General features: G+C 40.2%; 1 protein-coding gene across 2 annotated transcripts in view; it reads left to right on the plus strand.

Annotated features, from left to right (window-relative positions):
- The first annotated feature begins 4,234 nt into the window (after positions 1 to 4,234).
- The window catches only part of ASB7 (ankyrin repeat and SOCS box containing 7), a 29,094-nt gene continuing 8,748 nt past the window's right edge, over positions 4,235 to 24,580 (plus strand). The window contains exons 1-6 of one of the 2 annotated variants that reach the window (XM_050903321.1): positions 4,235 to 4,268; positions 5,175 to 5,270; positions 9,787 to 9,844; positions 10,770 to 10,868; positions 14,060 to 14,320; positions 21,294 to 21,899. In XM_050903321.1, the coding sequence (XP_050759278.1) occupies positions 14,110 to 14,320; positions 21,294 to 21,899 (817 nt within the window). In that variant the 5' untranslated portion in view covers positions 4,235 to 4,268; positions 5,175 to 5,270; positions 9,787 to 9,844; positions 10,770 to 10,868; positions 14,060 to 14,109. The remainder of the gene's footprint in view (positions 4,269 to 5,174; positions 5,271 to 9,786; positions 9,845 to 10,769; positions 10,869 to 14,059; positions 14,321 to 21,293; positions 21,900 to 24,580) is intronic. The other variant, XM_050903322.1, reaches the window with a different exon arrangement.

Raw genomic sequence — 24,580 nt, forward strand, 5'->3', positions numbered from 1 at the left:
TGCTCCACTAAGGCTGGATATGGCAACACCTCTCAAAAAAAACGGAAACCAAAGGACAAGTCTTGCCTTCTGCCGCACATAGGCTCAACGTGAGTAGCATGAATATACAGGAGGGGAGAACCAGGCTCTTAATTTAGTAAGGAGGACCAAAGAATTCCTTTACGTTTACATGTGCAGAACTCTTATTCTGAGCACCTACATCTTGAAACCTGAAACAGGTTTTCAGATAATGCAAAAGACCAACGAAGCCACAGGGCTGGCCTCAAGGGCCCAGTGACTGAGAAGTTTAAAATTAAAAAATACTTAAAAAACAAAGTACAGAACTTATTAAGAGCCAATAAAAATACTTAACCATATTCAGGAAAGGTATAAAAAAACATCTTTATCACAATGTCAATGGAACATATTTTTCAATCACAACACTGGAACATTCACTACAGCTTAAAAAGAAGAGCTATTAAGAATTCAAATCTCTCTTTAAAGTGTGAGCACCTAAGCACCCACAATTTTCTAACCACTATGTAAATGGCTAGACAGATATCGTATCTCCCCAGAAAAAAAGGATACACTTAAGAACTTCAGGGTTTCTTTTTCACCTATATTAAGAGTGATGCTAGTCTGTAATATTTATCTTTTTAGGACAGTTTTAACATGTTCTCTAACCAGAACTCTTTTAATAAAAAACCCCAAACAAATTCATTACCTTTATCTACTGTGAAGTTAGGAGTGGGACTTATGTTGTTTATAGGAATTTTCTTTTTGCATGCTTTTTGGATCCCTGTCTTCAAGTCTGGCATAATCAACCAGGTAGACTTCCAGGTAGACTCCTGAAGCCATCTGTCTGTAGTTGGCTTTTATTTAAATGTTACATTTCCCCTTTCTCACCAACGGAAGAAAACAGCTCAGTCTTCCAACTGGTAAGAAATTCTAAAGATCTTCCCATCTATGTATCAATTACACCTGCATTTATCATCACACAAAATATTTTAAATTATTATTGCTTTTTAGCAGAATATTAGAAAACAATGAAACTATACAATTTAGTATATGAGGCATTTTTGTTTTAGTTTATAATCTTCACAAGTTTTTAAAACACTATCAAATACTGAGAATTACACCTTCATTTTTACAATTTGATTTTTTAACTACAACTGAAGTATGCATTGACAAAATGGCTTCTCAAAGGTACAAAGGATTAGGGGTAGACCAAGATATGCTAGCCAGACTCCTCGCTTCTTCCACCATCAGGCAGTATTTCCTTCAGAAGAGAATGTAAAATTAGAGAATACTAAGTTGCCTGCAGGGAGTGATCTACAATTCACTCTGGTGTGGTATTTTTAAAGATACATTCAGCAATGGCTGACCTGACAACTCCAAAACGTTGTAGTATGTTCCTCACCTAACCCTCACCTGATAGAACTAAGAACACTTCCCCATCCTTTTCCATATTCCACATTGTGGATGTTAAGAACAAATCTGATACTTCAGACAATAAATTCCTTCTTTGTTTGCAGAATCTATTTGGAAGTCTACTTGAGGTGGAAATTTATGACCTGAAACCTCGTAAAATTTCTTCAGAAATCACTCTGAATATTTTATATAGCTATTGTTCCTATCTTTGAGTTTTATTTCTTCCTAAATGAATATCTAATAAAGTAAAATTATCTCAACACATTTACTTCTGTGTTCAAGATCGACTTGAATTGTCATCCTACATGGTAAATGAACAGATCTCTCATGCACAGATTCACACGATATAGCAAGGTTGTTAAGGCAGAAGCGATTTAGAACTCCTCTAGGACATGCACTATGAGATTTTACCTTCACCACATGATATTGGTTGTGCTTTCCCTGATCCTACCATAATACATTTATATTATACCATTAATTTGCAGAACACTTTACAAAAGCATCTATAAGATATGTCTCACTCATGACAACAGTTCATGAATAGAAGTCATTAAAGGAAATGAAATGTGAGGGGGCTTATTTTGAAGAAATTTACTTCAAAGAGGGGGAGAATGTCAGACAACGACTAAATTTGTTTCAGACATAGCAAGCCAGCACAGTGAAAAGCTCAAAGCTGAAGAGTAAAGAAAAGCAATCATATTCATACACAAGAAATGACAAACTCCAACCCTTACTTGTATTATTTATTTGAGTTATTCATGACAGCATCTAAAAACCAATTAAGGTAACGCCTCACAGTGCCAGACTCCTGCATAAACAATAGGAAACAGTTCTAAAAACCTTATACATACACTGCTCAGGCAAAAGACAGAAAGGAAAACTATACAGAAAAAAACAAATAAATATTTTGTTACATGTTATTTTCATGACTACTATAGTTAGGCTTTAAAATCAAAACCGAAGTCATGTGGAGCTGCAAACAGAATGAGAGCAGAAACTTGATGGAAAAGGAAACGAAGAACTGGAGATGAAAACTCAGATGGCAGCTGAAGCCTCTAAGGTTTAAACCAAGCAAGTTTAAGCGGTTGCAAATGCCTCCAGAATATCCTAAATCAGAGTTATAAAATAGGTATATTTCTACAAGGTGGGATACTTAATTTAGCACAAAGTCATAGAAAGCATTGATTTGACTGGACTAACATTGTTAATATCACATTTTACTTTTTTTTACTAACACAAATGGCTTATGATGACACATAATTACTGAGAGGTATTAGTGAAGAGGCATGATTAGAGAAAGCTATTGTCAAGTACCTATATTAGTCTTTCCCTGTTATATATACACTATTAAATGTTCATTGAATGAGTAGCAACTGGGAGAAAACAAACTATCCAAAAAAACCTATCTTCATAAAAAAATTAAATCAGATAAAGCAAAATGAAAGCACAGTCCCTAACTTTTGGGTATGACTCTGAAGGCTCTGGATCTCCTTGCAACGCAATGGCTGAACCATTTAAGAAATAAAATATAATTTGGACTACTTGTACCTGCAATGACTTTGTAGGCTCATCTCTCAATAAAGAATATGCTTCCGCCCAGTACTGAAATACTGTAAACGCCCTAAAATAATGTCACTTCCTTCCAGAGGTTGCAAATAACCTCTGCTGAGACCTGTCCAATCCCTAACTGTTAACTTTGACACCTAAGCATGCCAGATGCTTTATCTGCTCTTCTCCAAGCATCTTTAGCCACCAGAGACAGGACTAGACGGACACGATCCGACCTCACTGGCCAGCACTGGGTTACTGGTAGAAGACCTCGCTAAAAGCAGCACTCCAGTCTGACAGGGCACGGTGGTGAGAGCACGGACGTGTGTAATCACTGCCCCCAAAAGAGCCGGCGCGGACAGCCCCGCGCCGCCCTCCCGGCCTGCAGGCCCTCTCCCCCTTACCCTCCTCCAGAAGGCCCCGTCAGTCTCCACAACCCCCTCCCGCCGGCCTGAGGGCCGGCCGAGGCCTTCTGCGCCGCCGCTCCCCTCAGCACCGCCTCCGTTCCCCTCCTGCCCCTCAACCGGCGCGGCTCCGCGCTCCTTCACCCACCCACCCACCCACCCACCCACCCAGGCCGGGCCGGTCCCGACCCCCCTCAACCCGCCTAACCCACCCGGCTCCCTCAGCCCGCCCGCCGCCCCCTCGGCCCGGCTCCCCTCAGCCAGCCCGCCCGCCACCGCACGCCGCGCACCAAGACCCCGCCCCTTCCCCTCCGAGGCGCGCGACCGCCCTCTCCAGGCCCCGCCCCTCGCCCCCCCCCACCTAGAAGCCCGCGGCCCCGCTTAGTCACCCCGAGCCGCCGCGCATACCGGCCCCTCCCCTCCCCGTCCCACCGCTAGGCAACCGCTGCTAGGCAACCGCCGCGACTCACCCGCCCCCGGGAGACAGGGCGCCGTAAGGCCCAACTCTCCTCCGTCAAAACGCCGGAACCGCCGCAGCCGCCCCCTTTCCCCTCCCCTCCCCTGTCGCAAAGCCCTCCCCCACCCCCGCGCCTTTACGGCAAGGGGAGGAGCCATGGGCGGAGCCGCCGTCAGCCCGGCGCCCAATCAAGCATGGCGGCGGCGCGCGGTTGGGGGCGGGCCTAGTGCGGCGGCATCGGATTGGCGGCGGCGGAGGTCAGTCCCTGCCCGCTGACCCCGGAGCGAGCTGAGGGGGGCGGCTCGGTGCAAAGTGTCCCCACACGGCTCGGCCCCCTCCCGCGGCCGGCCCCGCCGCTCCCCCCGCCCCGCCGCCGCCGCCAGCGCGGGGGCGGCTGCGCACGGGCGCGCGCCGGCCCCCCGCCCCCTCCCCCCCCCGGCGGCAGACAGGTAACGGCCGCGGGCGGCGGAGCCCCGTCTGCCCTCAGACTCCCTCACGGGGGAGGGAGGAGGGGGGGGGAAGGCGCGACCCCATGGCCCGCCGCGGGGCCTCCCCTCGCCGCTGCCGGGCAGCCCCTCCGGCGGGGCTCGCCGCCGGCCTGCTCCGCCCCGCTCCCCCTCAGAGGGCAGTGAGGGGCTTCCCCCCCCGCCGCTCCCCCTCGGGAGGGGGTGCTCAACCCCACCCCCCCCCACCCCCCGTCGTCTCTGCCCACCCCGGCCGCAGCGGGGTAGGCAGGCAGGCTCCGGGCCAACCCGCCCGGCGCCGGGCCCGCCGCCGCCGTGCTTCCTGGGGCTGCCTGCGGAGGGGGGGGGGGGGGAGTGCTCCCCGGGCGGTGAGGGCGGAGGGGAGCCTCGGGCCCTCCGGAGCGCGTCCCCGCTTCCCCAGCCCCCGGCGGCGCCCGGCTTGCCTTCCCCGCCGCCGGGCCTTGAAACTCTGCGCCGGGGCTTGGTCGGCTTTTTTTTTTTTTTTTTTTTTTTTTTTTGTGTGTGTGTGCGCGCTTGACGGTTCCTGAAGCATGAACTCCTGCAAGGGAGTGATTTTAATTTCCCAGCAGCTCTGCTTTCTGGGTTACTTCCTGTCCCATTCTTTAGTACGTATCTTTTACTTCAATTCCCTGGAGGAGCTGGCTTGACAGGATAGCGGTCCTGCCGTTATTGTCCCTCCAACTCTTTAGTATCCCGGGGGAGTGCCCTTCTTTTCGAGTTGAGATCCCAATTTAGGTAAATAACCCTTTCCTTCCTAATTTTTGAAGGCTCTTCCTATCTCGACCTGCTATTGCTTTGGTATTAACTATTTTTTTCTTCATTTCTGTCTCTCATGTGATTGTGTGGCTCAGTTCTACTTTTATTTCTTAGGTTTAAGCTGCCTTAAAGGAGAATTAAAAATTGTGACTCCAAAGAACAAAATAAGACAGAAGAGAGAAAACAGCGCTGAAAAACCCCCCCAGAAAGGTGATAATTCATGTAGACTGTCAGAATCATCCTAGACACATGGTTTGGCTCTCTTGTTGTGTTTTTGATGGATTTGAATAGGTAGCATTAGATTTCTTTGTTCTCTTAAAACCTACTTGCTATTGAGCTTTAAAAGTTTGAAAGCTCTGAAGCCCATTTGAAGTATGGTTCCTCTTCTTGTAATGCTTTGTCACTTTCTAAATTTAATCTGCAAACATTATTTTGATTATGAATTGCTACTTAATGTTTTTTTTGTGTCTCCTCATCTCAGGAATGTCACTTAAAATTACTTCGCTCTGGGTAGTTAAAGGGGTCTTTTCTTAAAGCCTTTTCACACTTTTATAGGTGCAACACGGGATTTGTTTCTGCTCTGATCCAAAAATCTTTATTGGAGTAGGTCGTGGTAATTGCATTATGTTGGTTTAGTCGTACCTAACTTTTGCATGGGTCACTTTTTTGTATTGTAACAGAGCTGCAAAAATTGAAATTCATTTAATTGGATGGTATTTGTTTACAAGTACTTATTTTTTGGGTTGAGATCACAGAAGAAGATAATGCTGTTAGGTGCTTAAGGGAAGAAATGAAACGAGTCATCAAAAACTGAATCCTGCTGGTAGGAGGAAGGTTCGATTTCAGGGGGAGAGCACTTCGTAGGGAGAATTGCTTGTTTTATGTGGTAAGATGAAGAGATGGGTTCTAGGAGAGAGAGTGGGGGGGTGAATGATGTCAGTGAGCCTTTTTCTGCATCCTACTGTTGGTGTGCTCCAAATAATGGAGTTTCTGCGCATTGTTCTAATGCAGAGTCTGTCTTGAATCCGTTCTAATCCGTTTCAAATGTAGATGAGTTTGTGTTACTTTGGCAAATATATCCACTATATAGGTCCCTCTGGTCTTTTCATGTTTTCAGAGATGTCACTGACTGTACCAGAATGTTTTTCATTGTCAGCAATAAATTATTTTTTAGCATTAGTTGCAGGGGAAAGAGCAGTACCTGTTGCCAACAGTCTTGGTCAAGGGTGGATCATTTTTCTGATATAGGTGTCTTTAGCATATGATAAAAAGTAGCTGCTACACATCAAAGATTAAATAGAAAATCCCCCTGTAACACAAGTGCAACAAATTCTGAGATGCATTTTGAAAGTACAGGGAAGAAATATTCCATGCTATTTTGATAGCATACTGCAAAACCATGAGTAATAGTGGAACGTGTGGACATGCCTGGTGCGATTGCAGGAGGGATTTTTATGCTAATAGGTGAGACAGATGTGCATTAGTACAAACCTACCAGTGCAGTTATGGCACACCTGTTTCATCCAAAGTTGGTTTATTATAACACCCTCTTTACAACCCATCCGGTGCAGCTAACGTCGGGGCTTGCATTAATGTAGCTACTCCAACAGGACACCTCTTGGTGCCGATACATCGTAAGATCTTTGGGATTTATTCATGGAAGGAGATGTAAGTTTTCATTTCATTTGTGAAGCTCCTTCCTAATGTGAAATGCCAGTGCAGCAAAGTTTGGTTCAGATGCAGAGACTGGAATTGAGTTCACAGGAATCAGGGAATTAGCTTCTGGCAGAAATTTGCACATGGTCAAAACAAGGAACAGAGATAAATGATATGCTGAAGTCCTGCTCTTGATCTCTGGAAGAAATGCAGCGTATTGCAAGTATAGCTAGCCCCTTAGATAAAGTTGCACATCCTTTTTGGTTTTTTTTATCTTCAGGCTGTATACTAATTTTTTTGTTTTGCCTTATTGTGAATTCTAAACCCTTAAAGGAAATGTGCTGTCTGAGAGGCTGTTTTCCATTGTTCCAGCATTTGCTTACAGAATGATATTATCGCAGTGAAAAACTTGCTTTATCCACTGAAGTCATCCAATTAATTTTGTCCGCTTGGATTCTTTTAGGCTATATTAAAAAGAAATATAGAGCAAATAGAAGTCTTCCAGAGATTGTTGAATGAAATAAACTCTGTAAGCGGCACTTACTTTGTTCATCAGCTGTGCTATGAGTATTAGGGCTGAAGTGACTGCTTTAATGTGGTTTGAACTAGGCATTGTTTTCTGCTTCTGTCATTCTATGAAATACTGAGGTTTGGATTCTTTAATGATAACAAGTCATATTAAAATACATAAATCTTATACATTAACACTTGCTACGAATTATTACTTTTAAGGCTAAGCTTTCATCCGACTTTTACTGTTTAAAACTTAGTAACAGCACCACTGTAAGTTAGAAGAGAGACTGTATTTTATGCTTGGTACAAGCGGATCTCCAAGCATGCTGCAGAGCACAAGCTCCCTGCAGTTTGTCAGCGCGCATCTTGAGGGAGGAGAGTTGTGGCTGTGCGAACCTGATGCAGCATTCGCTACTGAAAAAGATCCGTAAGGCCTTGCTTTAGCACTAGCATTGAGGTCCTTGATTTGGAAGGATTTGCAGTATTTTCTTCACTGGGCTCTGCTTGTCGTTAAGGGTGCCAATGTATGGGTGGGAGTTTTGAGGATGGTTAATAGCTGATGTGTTACCAGTGCTTTCTGAAGGTGAGGTCTCTTCTTTTGCTCTCCAGTTTGCAGACCTGAAGTTACTTGAGCTGGGTGATTTCACTAATTCTCCATCAGGCCCAAAAGTCTCACAACCTCTCTGTGAATTGGATAATAGTTGGTAAAACGATACCGCTGTGCTTCAGTTTCAGCCACCTGCAGAATGTAACAACACAACAGCTGCTTATTAGTAATAACACCACCAGTCAGCATCATACGGTGCTGTAAACACCTGAAGTTGATGGAGGACTTGTAGATTAACTCTTAGTTATTTTAAATTCAGTATGTCCAAGCTACAAGATGACATTACAGAAGCTCTGACAAGAAACGTGTAACTTTTAATGACCGCTTATGAAGAGTGAAGGCTTCTTTCCTTTGAAGTAGCAGTTCCTCTGTGATGTTTTGGATGCATGCGCTGTTAACTCATTGCTTTCAGACCCAGCAATTCGCATGTGTTGCTTGGCGATTTTCATCCCAGCCACTTGGATACCTGCTTGATGTCTGTCTGGGATGTAATATAGAACATCTAGCAGAAAATATATTCAGGATTTAAGGCTCTGTGAAATTTTAATATTTCACATGTTATTTGCAAACTTTACGATTGTGATATGAGAACACAAATAATAACATGATTGTTTGCCTTACTCTCTTGTCTGAAGAGCTCCTGAAATGGGAAGCTGAGCAACATATGAAGGTGATAGTCACATTTAGTTTCTTTTTCAAACACATATTGACCATTTTTAAAATGCCATTTGAGTGAGAACACATTTAGCTTGTTCAAGTTTTGAAATGGGTGGGAGAAGTGGGTTGTGAGAATAATGAATGCTAATGTGATTATCCTTATTCCACAGGGCTTTCTTTTTTTTTTTTTAATTTGATTTAAATGTCTTGGAATACTTCAACCACAGACAACTAGGATCTACACTGATTAGGTCTATGCTAGATATTAAATGTCATGTGTAATGATACACTTTCCTTGTTGTATAGAATTAGGCTAACATCAGTAAATTATGGTCCTTATTCTGCTCTTGGATGTGTAATCTTAGGGCTTAGGAATCAGGCCTATCTGTTAGGCCATCTGAATGAGCGAAATACTGTATTATAAGGTCTTGCTTTTAGTACCAACCTTGAACTTTCTTTAAAGTAAGTATATACATATGTCGGAATTAATTTTCCACATGATGTTTGCAATGACTTTAATGAAGTGACACATTGATGTAGAAAAGTCTAAGATCTCTTTGACAACGTGAGACATTATCAATAGATAATGAAGATGTTTGTCTTATTTTTTTTTTTATTTAGTGTGTTACTTCTACTACAATTATTTGTATTTTGAGCAAACTTTAAGTCATTGAGTAAGTGAGCTTTACTTTCACTAAATATGACTTCTTTTTATTAAAGTTGCAGCTCTTACTCTTGCCATATGCAGCTAATTTTCCTTTGGGGGGAAAAAGCTTGTTACTTTTTTAGTGGAGCAATCTGTTACCTTGTCTGTAGTCTGTGAAGTCAGTGCAATTCTAATTTGCATCAGCTAATAAAAAATGTGTGGGTTTTAAAGTGAAAATCATGCAAAAATTAAAAAAAAAAAGGTGAACTAACGACTGATCATTATGCAAAAAAAAACAAGGCTAGAAATGTGATCAAATTAGGTCATGGCAGTGCAATTTTGTGCAGGGCTGTGAGCATATCTGCAGACCTTGTATGTTTTATCTTGGGAAGCAAAGCTCTTGGAAAATGTGCGTAAGAGGGATGAAGAGAGCTTTTTTTCATCCTCCTCTTCTGCGCTATCATCGGGAAAGCAAGATTTTATGTTGCATTAAGTGACAGAAATTTTAACTTAAGCTAAAAGCTGCACAGTTCATATAATTGTTCTGGTGCAACTCATTTGCAGAAGAAACGAGTCACAGTTGGTTTTGTGTGATCTGCTATACAATGAAGTAATTAATGCTTTTATTATTTATTGTATTATTGCAGTGCTCACACATGATAAGGGGTCCTGTCGCGAGAAGCTTGCAGCCAAAGTGAACGAAAGGTCAGATAGAGGTGTACAAAGAATTAATGAAATAACATTGATGAGTACGGTCTCTCAACAGTGCTATGAGAAATGGTCAAATGTTGGGGCTGATCCTGTTAACTGCAGATGACAAGGAAGGAGGATAAGGATGGCTAGTCTGAAGGAGGGAACTGGATAGGGATTGTAACTGGCCTTCAGTAAACTTTGATACTAAATTGATAGTTTTGATATATGAAAAAAAGGGTGAAGATTTTTGAGGTGGTGGTATTGCTTGTATTGTGAAGGTATCTCTACCTGTTTGAGAAACGCAGCGTATGTTAGCCTGATCTGTCATGTGAGGGAGAGACAACTATCTGGTGATGCTAGAAGTCCAGTTGAAGGACAGAGAAGTCATTGCTCTATGTTGTCAGATTTTATTCTTTAGATAGGGAAACACAGATGGGATGGAGATTTAAAAAAAAAAAAACAAACAAAAACAAACAAACACAAAAAAACTCACAAAAATGGATTGGGAGGACCTAAATGGATCCTGAAGGTTTCTCCTGGCATCTGACACCCACAGGGAGATGTTGAGCAGTCAGGCAGAAATACCTACTGTAACCTTTGCATCCATTCTTGTTCCATGGCAGGAGCAGATATACGTAATCCTTAGAGAAGAGTTTAGACCATTTCTTCAAGGCTTACTCCAGAGAGAAAGCACATGTCTCGTTTCTAGTCTTCCATAAAATATTCTCTGTAACCTTTTCCTCATCTGGCAGAAGCAAACTCTCCCCACTCCAGCCTCTGGAGGACTGTCTGATAATGAAAGAAAACACACTTCAGGGCCTTTTCTGGCATAACTGCATTAAAATGTAGCATTCTAGCACAGGTACAAAGTAAAAGTAAGTAAACCTCTCACTTTTACTCTTTGCAACTAATAAGAAATATCATTTGTTTTTTTAAGGGGTAGCAGGTTGTTTGACACACATGGGCACACAAGATTATGAATAGTGAAGACAATGAAGAGTGGGACAGCCATCAAAGAGTAACAACCTCTTATAAGGTAATTCAGGAACACATTGAGTTTATCCTGTTGTACTTGCAAAATCAGTTAAGTAGTTGTTGTTGTCCTCCGTTTTCATGGCACTGTACAATCATAATAAGCCAGAATGTATAGGTACATTTTTTTCCCCCCCTCTGCTTCATTTCATTTTTTTACTTGCATGGAGAAAGCCAATATGTAGCAATCCAAGTGCATACTGTGTTCTGAATGAGATTGATTACAGTTGCAAAACATAAAATATTAAATGCCAAATGGCTAATGACTTCCAGTAGTCCTCCTTTCCTTCTCCAAAGATTGATGCTGTAAATGGGGATTTGCAAACAGGATTTTAAATGATCTATGGAGCAGAAGTGAAAATGTTTTGAAAGCTGGTGTGTACCTAGAACTATCCTGAAACCTTTAATGTTACTGTTAAGTATTCTTGTAATTTGAATTTCGTTGCTTGCCATAGGGGTGAGATAGAAGAGTAGATATTTACAGAAACTGCGCAAGTGATAAAAGGAGCTGCTTATGCCTGACTTTGTCTTCTGCGTTGTATGGTTTAGTACTTATGTACTTTAGTACTAGCTAATTTGAATAAGCTCTGCTAGTCACATGCAACATATGGGGCCAGTGCCAACTTTTTATAATGCTGCATTACAAATATACCCACTAGCTGAGAAGTGTGATATAAAGAGCTTTGCTTTTTCTTAGCCAACTGTCTTCATAGATAGTTGCAGGGGGGATGCTGCTGGCCCCTTAAATGAGAAATCCCATTTTGCTTCATCTGTTTAGTCATCCTATCTCTTTCCGTAGCATTATGAGCAAGTAGTTTGACCTTAATTTTCAGGATCACATGAGATCTTGCAGGTATTAGTCCTTTACAAGAAGGGACTGTAAAAATGGCAGTAGAAAGTTTGTTTATATTAACTTTTGATCAGATATTCTCAGTTTGAGAGAAAAGTTTTCGTATGTTGTTTTTGTACACATTCAGAAAATAGAGCTAAAGGGACATACTGATTTTTTTTCTGAAGGATCTCCCCCTGACTCATACTTATTATCAGTTAGATTCTACTATCAGTTTTCACCTGTAAAGGCAAAGAAAGATGTTGTTCTTGTAGTTGGAATTCCATAAACAGTACTATTAATGGTGTGATCCAGAATGAAGTCAAGCTCGCTGTCTTATAGGTGAGCGTGTTCTGAAGTGCTAATTGGAGTTTAGAAAAGAGCTTAGCAAAAGCTTATTAGAGTCAATAGAAGTACTTCCATTGTCATCAGATTAACCAAGTTTGATTTTTGGAATATGCTGCAAAAGCTGAACTATTGAGTTAGCAGTTGCCGGTTTGTAAATCCCCTTTTCTTCCAGTGTCAGATAATGGAGTTCATACTATGAAACAAAACAAAGCCAGTACCTAAGCCTTGTATAACCTATTGAGCTAAAAAGTCTTCTTTCATAACCCTATGCTGAAGTAGTGATTGTTGCCATACATGGTAAGTTGAAGCATTTATGAAAGTCAAAGACAGGCATTTGCTGTATGTAATTTCCATATTTGCAATGCAAGTAGGGTCATTGTAGCTACCTGTTAATTTTGAGTTTATATCTCTCCAAGAAGCAGATAAATAACTTCTTTGCGATGGGCACAACTAGGTTATAGAAGACTAAATAGATAGCTATGCCTTTATCTGGAAAGATGGCAGTGATTGATGTTTTCACTTTTCTCTTGTCTGTGTGTATATCTGGATCACAGGAAAACAAGTGCCCAGTGGGATATGGGGAGTTGATTGCAATGTCTTTTGAATGACCTATGAATCATGAGGGTCTGGAAATCCTTATGATATTTACGTAAAAGAAGGTTTAGGTGATGATGTGGGTTGACATCCTAATAAAACAAGGTTGCTGTAAATTTTAAGTTTTGCTTAAAATTCATTTTCTTCTTTAGAACTTTCCTTGTACTTTAATCTTGATTAACTTTACAGGAGTTTAAATACATTTTTTCTTTCTCTTTTTTAATCTTCTAGTTCTGTGTTAATATCCATTGCATCAGTTTTTGAATATTTTCTGAGACTCCTGTTGCTCAGCATTACCTTTCTCATATCCTGCTTTTATTCTTTCTTCTGATATTCCTTTCCATTCTAGGAATACCTGTTAATGGGATATGATACACAATGTATGTGAAAATGTAAACACTTACAGATTTTGTGTAGTGTGGAAGAATCCCTAAATAGCTGTATTTTTTTCTTGTCTCCAGCTGGGTAGCAAGTAGAACTGCAGATAAGTACTTTTCAAACAGAGCATGGGGTATAATACTTCTTTCTTTCCCAGTGTATGCTTGTATCTAGGCTCTTTTACAGTGGCTATTTTAGATAGCCTTTTGGCCCAGCTCTCTCATACACTGTATCAAGGTAATTATAAATTGAATTGTTCTGCTATATGTTCTCATGGTGTTTGACAAGGCTATATTAACTGCATTTATGTGTTTTCAGGTCTTGTATATTATCATCTTTGTGTTTGATTTTTGAAATATGGAGGTTCTTTGCGGTCTTTATGTACTAATAAAGAACTCCACAAGCCAAAATAAAGACAGTAGACTCTAATTTAAAAAAAAAAAGGGGAGAAAAAGAAAAAAACATTAAAGTTTTCAGTTTGAACATTAGTGTTACTAATATTCATGTGCAGTAGGTCACAGGAAAAGATTATATTAGTAAGATGAAAATATTTTCACTGAAGCTTAGAGGTGATACATTTCTAGGAAAAAAAAAGAAGAATATCATAGTTCCATTGCTCTAGCAATGCAGTGCTGTTTCATACAACAGTTTAGATCATCTATTTAACCAGTATCTCTGGAGTTAGTGATATTAACTATGTTGTGATTTTTTTAAATGAATGTTGGGTTCTGGAGACTTTTCATTTTGCTTATGGCTCAGGTGCTTTAATTGTGGACTGTTGTTTGATGCTGTCATTTCTGAAGAAAATGTTTACTATTTATAATGTGTAAGTGTCCTTTTCTTTTGCAGTTCAGTGATATGAACCATGTACTATGATTTTGCTGGCAACAGTGAGATTGTTTGGGTTTTATCCTATGTGTAAGATGACTCGGCTCTGCATATAGAGAGTAAATCTTAGCATTGCTTTTCATTAGTACTGACTTTTTTCCGAGATATCTCTTTCCGGGTCCCAATCCTAATTTGTTCGTGCTTTATATTGATTCAAGGTGACTAGTGTGACCTCATGACGCTTCTGTAAAAGCCAGATTCAGCTAGGATGTTACACCATCACTGTCGGAGAAACCCTGAACTACAGGAAGAGTTGCAGATTCAGGCTGCAGTTGCTGCTGGCGATGTTCACACCGTGCGCAAGATGCTGGAGCAAGGATATTCTCCAAATGGTCGAGATGCCAATGGCTGGACCTTGCTTCATTTCTCTGCAGCAAGAGGGAAAGAGAGATGTGTCCGTGTTTTCCTTGAACATGGAGGTGAGTTGCCTAGAGAGAAAAATCTTGATACCCATCTCACAGCTTTCTATCCCAATTTCCATTGCAGGGCTTTCCAGCACTGGTTAGGTATCAGACTACTTCTGATTTTTTTTTTTTCTTCTTTCTTTGGAGTAGTACTTCATCTCTGTTTACTTCTGATGCATACCCTGTGAATGAGGTAATAGATTAGCTTTGTATCTTAATACCTCACTACTTTTTTTTTTTTCCAGAATTGCCTGGGAATTGTTAAAAGAATGAATAAGTATTATGAAAATAGGGCAGAAGGACGCATTATAAAAGTAAATGTACTCACAGCACTCACTATAGGCTTTTCTTCTCTGTTAGAGGTTATTATTAGAGGAAGGCAGGTCTCGAATTGAAATCCTAAGGAAGTTTGTTTCGTAATTCTCAAGTGAGTTAACAAGTCGCATTAAAGACTAAGTTTCTGTATAGGCTTTAACAGAGTCTGCTAAACTTTATGAAAACAGTACTCTTTGTGCAAGGACTTCAGTGTCAGCTAGTCCAGTTGAGTTTACACCTCTCCTGCATCCATCCATAGTGAAGCTTTATTTCAAGAACTGGTTGAGTTTTGTTGGTTTAAGTGATGTACTCGCTTGGGTGATGATGATTACCCCTCAAATGGTACGGTCAGAATTTCCTTTTGCTATATCTTCTTTCAAGGCTACCTAAAGTTTTAGAAATGGATAGTCTTAATCTTTTAATGTGATACTGGAGAGGAAAAATAAAAATCAGTAGATGTTCTCCACATTCTGGTTAGTGCTCTTAAGAACAGCGCTAGAATAGAGGATGCTGTTCTTTATCAAATGAATTATGAACTAAGATGTTTTCAGTCCAAAGGAAACTGAAATTATCTTTTTGATGCTTTATGTATCTAAGGCCATATGGACCCCTTATGTTTGTTGTGACCCATACATCTGACGAATACCACCCTCAAAATTGAATGGCATTAATAGGCTGTGGTATTTGCACAATTAGTGGTATGTTCCTTAAGAGCAGTAGTGAAATACAGCCTGCACAACTGGACCCCGTTGATAAACCTACTACAGATTCTAACCATATAATATTGTCAAACCCTCGTGTCCTTATTGGAAGGGGGGGAAAAGCTACTAAATTGCACGTATAAATAACTTTAAATTCTACTTTTTAAATGTCATGTATGTGGATAATCTCAAGCCTTCAGTTTGATAATTCAAAATTTTTAGGCTGTACGTCTCAAAATATGTTGGTTTTAACTGTGTAAACCTGAAGATGATGTGGAAAAAACCCCCCACCCTTATGTATTCTTATGTATTTTCATTGTGTAGGTTTTGATACTAAATAGCTGCTGATGCAGTGTTTTGTTTTTATTTTTGTTGTTACTCTTTCCTATACGAAGTACCAGCTGAATCTGATGCCTTGTGAAAACTGCCTGTAATGAAACACCCTTGTTCTGGAAGCAGTATAGCGTTTAATCACCGGGACTAGAAAGTTGAGTAACAAATAGTGTGAGGGTTAGTCATCTACGGCAGCTTTCCTGTAGCTGAGCCTCGCTTCAGAAAATTGGCACTGTTTTGTGCCTTGCCTTGTTTTCCCTCAAAACAGAGGCATAAAAGATAATGAGTATTTAAAACATAATAATGTCACAAATGAGCTGTTAAGCAGTGAATGAGCTGACTCTTAAAAGCCAAGTTAATCATGCCTGCCTCATTAGTGAGAGGTTTGTGTCTACCTTTCTTCACACAGTCTCCACCTTTCTCCCTTTCAAGAAGTGGATTATTTTGATGTTGGCACTTCATCCCTCTGGACCAAAATAATATTGGGGTGAAGGGAAAAGTCATTTTCTGGTGTGAATCTTATGGTAAACAGAGTATTGAACTGACTATATACATTAGTAATAAAGAAGATAGTGAGAGGGAGTGGATGGAGTTCTGGAAGAAAGAGGGAACTGAGATGTTAGTGGGAAGGAAGGAGCAACTGGTGATAATTGTGGCTGTCTAGAGGGATGATGAAGCTTAGCAGAGCTGGAAGTATTTTCATAGTACAGGAATGAGAAAATCACACTGGGCTGTTGCTGAGGGCAGAGAGCTGTGCCTCAGATCTGAGATGCTGGAAGACTACTGACGTAGTCTTGCATGGTAGTGGGATGGAGATGGAATTCGGCTAATAAAGGCTGAGAAGGAATCTAGTCGCTGACCTGGAAATAAAAGGTAGCTTCTTATGGGAGTCATGACCTGGCCGCCTCCTGCTTTTGCTTTTTTTCTTCTCTTCCATCATTGCTCACCACCAAAGAAAAGAGCCAGAGGACACCGTTGTGCATGCAGATTGGCTGATTTGAGTGGAGGTGGTGGAACAGGAGGAAGCTTTTTATTATCTCGTGAGCAAGGAGACACAGATAGATGGGGAAAATGCATAAAAACCAGTCCAGACTAAAGGATGAAGCCAGCAGAAATACCAACTAGATACAGAGGTAATAGGTCAGATAATAAATACTCTTTAGCAGGTGATGAAATGCAGGTTGATCAGAACCATGGAGAAACTTTAGTTCTAAAGAAAAATAGTGAATTTGACTTTCTTAGTGTATTTGTCTCACTTTAATAAAGTGAAGATTCTATGAAGCCAGTTCTTTCCATCCATAGAAACAATCTAAAGTCACAAAGCTCAACAGGAGAGCAACACAAAAATAGGGAGTGTAGTTTTCAGTAATCTTGGATTTTTGCATAACGAGCCTTTTTTCCCCTTTAGTGTACTTTTTTTTTATCAAAATGACATATTGAGAGAGACAATCCAACACTGGACAAGAACTATGTTTTATTAGTCCCCAGCCAGCACAGTTAACGTTACAACGAGCTAGTGTCTTGAAAGTGCGTAGTTGTTAGCTGTCCCTTGGCGGTATCTTCTCAATACTAATTGAGCAGGACAGTTTCTGGTTACTCATATTAAAGTGAAGAAATTATTCACTAAAGCTCCTAGAAATTGAAGAGTAACAGGAAGAAGTAGCCAAACAGATGTATTTATTTTTAGTCTTGGCTGCAAGGTATCTAAATTCTAGTAAGGTCATGCAGAATCCGGGAGAAACTAGGGAATGCCAAATGCTCATCCCCCTAAACCAGCTCATAAAGTGTTTGTGTGTCTGAACAGTAATGCTTTCCTGGAGGTCTTCTGTATCAATGTTGTCCTAGAAAATTCAAAACAGAAGCTATATGTAGCCATGTTTCTAAACCTTGTGGTCAGAATTAAGCCCTTTATGAAGCCAGAAGCATTGCTTTCTTGGCTTCCCAAATTGGACTGTGATAGAGTGACCTAATGAAGGTGTCAAGAAAGAAGGGAAACTGTCCCACTGAGCTGTAAATTGAAACTCTAAAATATTAGACTCTTGTTTAGGAATCTATATATCCTCTAGATTGCAGTATTAGAAAAGAGTTTCATTAACAGTAGAGTTTAAATGACTAGCTTAGGTGCCCAACTTTAACATGAAATAAAATAATCTGAATATCATTCAGTGTTGCTAATTTTCAATCTCAAGTGAGCTTGATTGCAGTAATTTGGTATCCTTGATAAGCAGTTCAAGGTTTATGCCATTGTATTATGCCTTATATTTGAGAACATTAGAAGTGACCAAATGTAACTGTTCATGTTTCTAGATTCTGCTCTCCCCAAATTAATGGGAAGCTTGAAAAGAAATAATTGTTTGACAGTCAGGATGGAGGCAAGATAAAGAAATGCTGGCAAGTGCTGGCTTCATCCCTTCCTAGTTAAATACGCTTGTACCAGGTACTTTTTTTTTTACCCCTCTGCAGATTCTGAAACATAAGCTGAGAATCATTCCCAATTCATTTCTACCTTCCTTGTGTTCCAGGGGGAGAGTTGCTTTACAGCATGATACCAGTACTGAAGCCTTTTAAAAAACAAACAAACAAAAAACCCCACAACAACCCAAGTTCTCAAGGCAACGTCAGCTTCGTAGCATTACTTTTACTAACACGGGGACTGAACAAATGGAAATTGTATGCAACATAATTCTGCTAAAAGCCCTTGTGAAGTTCAGAAGTTTTCCAGGAGATGGCAGCAAAACATTAACTGAATAGCAACAGATGTTTTGGTCTTGTTAAAATTGTTTCCCTAATCAAGGGGGAGACTGGTACTATTAGCTCACTAGGAGCCCATAATCTTAACAGGAATTACAGTATTTTTATAATGAGGTTTTGCTACCAGGTTTACTTTTGGAAGGTTAGTTGTTTGTGTTGCCTGGTTGCCCAACTGGGAGGCTTTTTCCTTATTGTTGTTGAGACACTTCTCTTACAAGGCTTAGTATTTTTTTGGTTCACTTTGGTGGTCAAAAGCAATGAAATTTTGGGAGTAGGGAAGGCTTGGAAAGGTACTTAAAAGCATAGGTAAGGGCATCCTTATGTTGCAAGTAAGTTGTTGGGTTTGGATTACAACAACTTGCATAAAAATGCATATACATGCACACACAAAAGTTGGGGCATATCTGATTGAATTTGGAAATAGCATAGACTAAACAGGCTAGCGGCAGTATCCTGCACCTCAGTTGGGGGGTAGAAATGATTGACTTACATGCCCTATGCAGCATGGAAGAGAGAAGGCACAACAAATTTTTTTTTTAACTTTTTTTGTGGAAGATGGCCCTGGCTGCTGCTGTGTCCTTTTCATTATGTCCATCTTTCTCCTTAATTCTGCCTCTCAGAATGTATCATCCCTCTGCATGTTAATTCTCATGCTTATGCTACTCACTTTATCACCAGTCAGGAGATAATCTAGAATAGTCTGAGCAGTGTGAAGAAAGAGTCCCTGGGAGCAGCGAACATCACTGGGAAATTGTATCTTTGTCTTTAATGACATTGTGGGTTGTACTGATTCTTTGCTGTAATTTGGACATCATCATAGTGCAGGTTAGGAACCACCTATTCAGTCATTGACTTCATTTTCCTGCCAACCTGTGGGTGCTTCATCAATTACTTTCACACAGGTTAGTGTAACTTCACAGAGCGCTGAAACTTCTGCTTTTCACAGAAGACTAGGAAGGCTGTCGCTACTAAGGGACTAAACTTTCCTTAATCTTTCTCTCGTTACTTCTAGGTTCCTATTCTATACACTAGAGGCAGTTCTCACATTTTATTTCTCTGTGTAGTCAGGCTGCATTAGTTTGTATGTTGGATTTTGTTTGTTTGTTTTCCTACCCTCAGTCTTCACGTTACATTTTAAAAAATCCTTAAAGTTGCTGGATCACCTTTGCAGCTGTATTCTGTGCTCTTTCTTGCCAGTCCTTTTATTTTGGTATGATGTCTATCGTGGTGTGTTATCTGGATATGGTCACAGTAGGTCCATGTTGGGAAGCTTATTCCTGTTGGTTTGTGTTAGCACCTTTGTGTGTTCAAATGTGTTCAGACTAAACTAGCTTGCAATTTACATTGTATTGTGCACTTAACTTACAGCAGGTCTGAATTTTGCAAACTGGCGTCTCCTACCCTCTTCCCATCTCCTGTTTGAGTGTGATGGCAACCGAGCAGAAAACTCTGCCCTCTCTACGTGGTACAGGAGAGCAAGTGCTCCTCTTAATGTGTGTGAGCATTGGGTGTTCATAGCCTTCAGCCAAGTTTGTTTTAAACCTGCGTGGTCGCAATGTCCTGTTCTTCCCCGCTCCCCCCGCCCCCCAGACTATTGCTACTTTCCTTCTAAATGCAGTATGCGTAGATGAGGAAATTACAAACGATTCAGTGTGCCAGGATGCAAGGACAGAGCTGTCAGGGTTATGGAAGGTGGACAAACACCCTTACGCTTGTCTGCTCTTATAGATGGTGTGCTTTGTGCACAAATGTTGTGTGATTACAGAGCAAACCACAACACAAGCAACTGTGAAGGACAGACCCCAGCAGTTGTTTCAATAGATATACAGGACTATTAAAAACATGTCAACTTAAGGCTAGTATCTTGTGCAGATAGTATCTCTCCTTACCAGCTAGGAGACTTAGGTTAGGAAAGTGCCTCAAACTTCCAAACTGTAGTTTGTACCTTTTAGTGTCTGACAGGCAGCATCTACAGATGGTGGAAGGAGAAACCTCGCAGCCTGGCTTGTTCTCTGGCTGAGAAATGGTAACGAGGCAGGCACCTTTCCTTCGGTAATTAATTTGGTACACAGGAATAGTCACTTGCTTTACAAGTTTGGGTGTTCTGAGGAAATTAAATCAAGTAAACTGATCTGATTATTTTAATTTTTAAATTCATAAATCAGGCTGAATTTTTGTGCTATGTTGGGGGAGGGGGAGTCTGTGTAATCACTTGTATTCTGCGCTAACATTTTTCCTGACTCCTTCCATCAGTGGATGCTTACATTCTTGTAAAATCTTAAATTTTTGTAAAACTATAAATTCAGAACAGATTCATCATCTATAAAAACAGACTTTATCAAGATAATCTAAAATAACATATATCCTACATGCTTTGGAAATCCTGCAGACCACAGAGAAACATTTTACCTAATACAGTATTACACCCTAAAAACAATACAATGCTGCCAGACCACAAAACATCCGCAATTTGGGACAGCAGATGTTTCTACACATGCTTCTTTTTAAGACCAAGAAGCAACACAAGGGAAAATAAAAAAGTTGAACATTGAGAAAGAAATGTAATATTGTAGAGCTGGAGGAAAACTGGATGGACAGAGAGATTTGAGTAATTAGCCTAAGAGTGCTAGGAAGATGTGGAAAACTATTTGTCAAATGGAAACATATGTATATGAAAGAAAAAGTCTTTTTTTGTGTAACTTTCTTGAATATAATTTAACTTTTTATTAAAAATAGCATGTTCATGAAAGCAAGAATTAGTATGAAGTACAAAAAATCCTGTCATGCTATGCCTGAAAAGACTAACATTCGACTGTTCAATTATTTTTTTTGCAGCACTGGATTACTGTAATGCCTTCTAATTATTTTTAATTTTATTTTAACTTCAGCTGATCCCACAGTGAAGGACTTAATTGGAGGCTTCACTGCTCTGCATTATGCAGCCATGCATGGCCGAGCGAGGATTGCACGCTTGATGTTGGAATCTGAATATAGAAGTGACATTATTAATGCAAAAAGCAACGATGGTTGGACTCCCCTCCATGTAGCAGCCCACTATGGCAGAGACTCATTTGTCAGACTCCTGTTGGAGTTCAAGGCTGAGGTTGATCCGCTCAGTGATAAAGGTACTACACCGCTTCAGCTGGCCATTATCCGAGAGAGGTCAAGCTGTGTGAAAATCCTTCTGGATCACAATGCCAACATCGACATTCAAAATGGTTTCCTGTTACGATACGCTGTGATCAAAAGCAATCACTCTTACTGCCGAATGTTCCTTCAGAGAGGGGCGGATACAAACTTGGGTCGCTTGGAAGATGGACAGACACCCTTACACTTGTCTGCTCTTAGAGATGATGTGCTTTGTGCACAAATGTTGTATAATTACGGAGCAGACACTAACACAAGGAACTATGAAGGACAGACCCCACTGGCTGTTTCAATAAGTATTTCTGGAAGTAGCCGACCCTGTCTGGATTTCTTACAAGAAGTGACAAGTATGTATGTAAGAGAAGTTAATCACAGGACACAATGTCCTCTAAAAGCCTTCTTTGAATTTAGCCCCAGAAAAAAATGCTTCCTCTCTGCCCCTTGACGCAATTTAAATGCACTAGAAAATTTCTGGGAAGGTGAAGGGATTGTGATACTGGGAATCTCTTACTCGGCAAAGATGCTGATGTTAAGTATATTTCGTTTAAATTAGTTTTGTTTAAACATCTACAGGAAGCGTTCATTTTAAAAAAGTGAACTGTAAAATCTCATTTTATTAATGGCCTTAGCACAGAAGATGTTTGGGGTTTGGGGTTTTGTTGTTTGTTTATTTTTTTTTAGTGTCTCTTGCTTTTTTTTTTTTTAATTGCCATGCAAATAATCTGCAGTTGCTGGCTTTTTCATGTGGCACTACAACTAGGGCAGAAAAGAGCTTTTGCTGCTTTGTGTTCTCCCACATTCTCTCTCCTTCTCTCCTCTACACCAGACAACAAAATGGCATAGTTCATTCGTGCAACTTGAAGGGGTTTCATGTGCTGTGTAGCTTTGATTTGACTTTGTTGATGTCTTTGAAATATGAAAGAGATTTTAACTCGTCATGACTTCTGATATTTAAAAAGAGTATTAGGCTCCTACTATTCTGGTCACTTTGGATTATCAGTTTTTGGTGTACTAGATCTGAAAATTTTCTCTTCCTCTCTCATTCAACGTGGAATGCTATAATAGTGTTTCATAATTATAGTATTGCCTGAAGCATTTAGGAATTGCTGATCAGCAATTAGCAGGAGTTTGCTAATTCAAACATGTTAAGATGGCCTGATAAATTATCATCCAACTAGGATGATCTTTGCACTACAGAGGATGGGTTTTTTCATATATCTTTTTCTCCCCCTACAGTTCCTTTTATTTTTTTGGATGTGGTAGTTTTTTTGAGAATTAAGCAACCTATATACTCTGCAAAGAAACCGAAATTTAGTGTGGGCTGGGGGTGAATCAGCTGAGATCTGTTGTCAGTAGCTGACATAAATAAGCATTTGGAATTTCACTTTTGTCTTCATGATTTGTGTTGTTATTTTTGCTCATGTCTGAAATCCAAAGAGAATTTTTGGAAAGGTGGAAGTTGATGATAAGAAACACAACCAACTAATAGATCCGGTTTTAATTTGCCTGCCCCTTCTCATTCAAACGCATTTCTTTCTAGTTTTGTTTTTGGGAGCCTCTCACTATATAGTAGCACCATCAGGGTTATTAATAGATAATATAATATCCAGACTAGCAATTTTTCACAGTCTTAGGACGTATCAGTAAGCATGAAGGCTTAGACTGCTTCTGTCGTTCCTCAGTGTCTAAAGACTAATTCAGAAAGTTGGAAACCAGTACTGTAACTTACTTTTAGTTTGCAGATTCCATACCTTAAGGGTTTAATGTTAAGTGAGAAGTAAATTCTGCTACAAAAAAGTAGCTTAAATTTGTGGCCAATGTAACAGTGCTGGAACTATCCCAGTTTTGTGCTGATGGAGGGAGAACTGGGAAAGCAGGGAGGACTAGTGCTGACAAAAACACTTCAGCTTTGTGCTTCTGAGCAAAATTATTATGAATATATGTTTACGAACAGCTATAAACAGACTCTGCTGCCCTTATTATAAATATCCAAACACTGTCTTCCACAGTTTTCATGAATAATCACTTTAATAAGATGGTGTAGGAGAGATGAAATGGATAAAGAGCAAGCTGGGATTTTGGTAGCGGAGTTCCCAATTAGATGAGACTGTGTACAGGGAGTTGGTGAGATCTCACGCTGTAGCACTTCAGGGAAGAATCTTGTTTCTGAGTCTATTGCAATATGTATTTACTAGAAGAAGGATTTACAAAATTTTTAGAGAATTCTTGTAGTGGAAGTCTTCCTGAAATTATCTCTTGCAGTTTGTAGCAGTGCCTTGGTTGTAGGGCTTAATGGGAATTTCTAGTTTGTTTATTTGAACATTATACTAAGTGCTTAATGTAGAAATCCGGAGCTGTAAGTTTTGCATGTGCATCCAAAGTTGAAGTATATTTGATAGTAAAACAGGAATTAGTTTTTACTTTTGCAGTAGATTAAGATTTTTAAGCTTAAAAATAATATATGTGAATTATGAAGGTTATCAAACAGATCTGTGTCTTCAAGTGAAAGCGGTGGCATGCTTCTTATAAATGGGATACTATTTAGCAGTCTACATGTAAGATGTAAGTAGCTTTTTTTTTATACTCAGAAAACATATTTGTACAGTTTCAGTTCCTCAGAAAACATCATATGTGAATTTCTTTTTGTTTTGGTAGGTATTGTAATCAGTAATAATCGCAGCCTTTAGCCCAGGTCCCCGGTTGTGAATAATAGGCAAGAAACCAAGCTCTCAGAAATACTCAGTATTGGCCCTGAGAGTCTGCCAGAAGATACTGGATTTTGGGTTTTGACCCTGAAGGTCTGATATTCTTCCTGGTTACAGGTAGAGATTCCTTTTGCTCCTAGAATAATTCCAAGAGGAAGGAAGTTACTTTGTAGTTGTGTCTCAGATTTAACCATGAAGCTGGAAGTTAGGAACAACAAAGTTTTTCATCATGAGTCTGCTGTTGACTTGGTGTTTAGATGGTCACTCATTTCTCCCCCCCCCCTTTTTTTACAATACAAAAATGAGTAAATCTCCCTGTGAAA

Source organism: Gymnogyps californianus, chromosome 11 (assembly GCF_018139145.2).
Source record: "Gymnogyps californianus isolate 813 chromosome 11, ASM1813914v2, whole genome shotgun sequence".
Classification (NCBI taxonomy): Eukaryota; Metazoa; Chordata; class Aves; order Accipitriformes; family Cathartidae; genus Gymnogyps; species Gymnogyps californianus.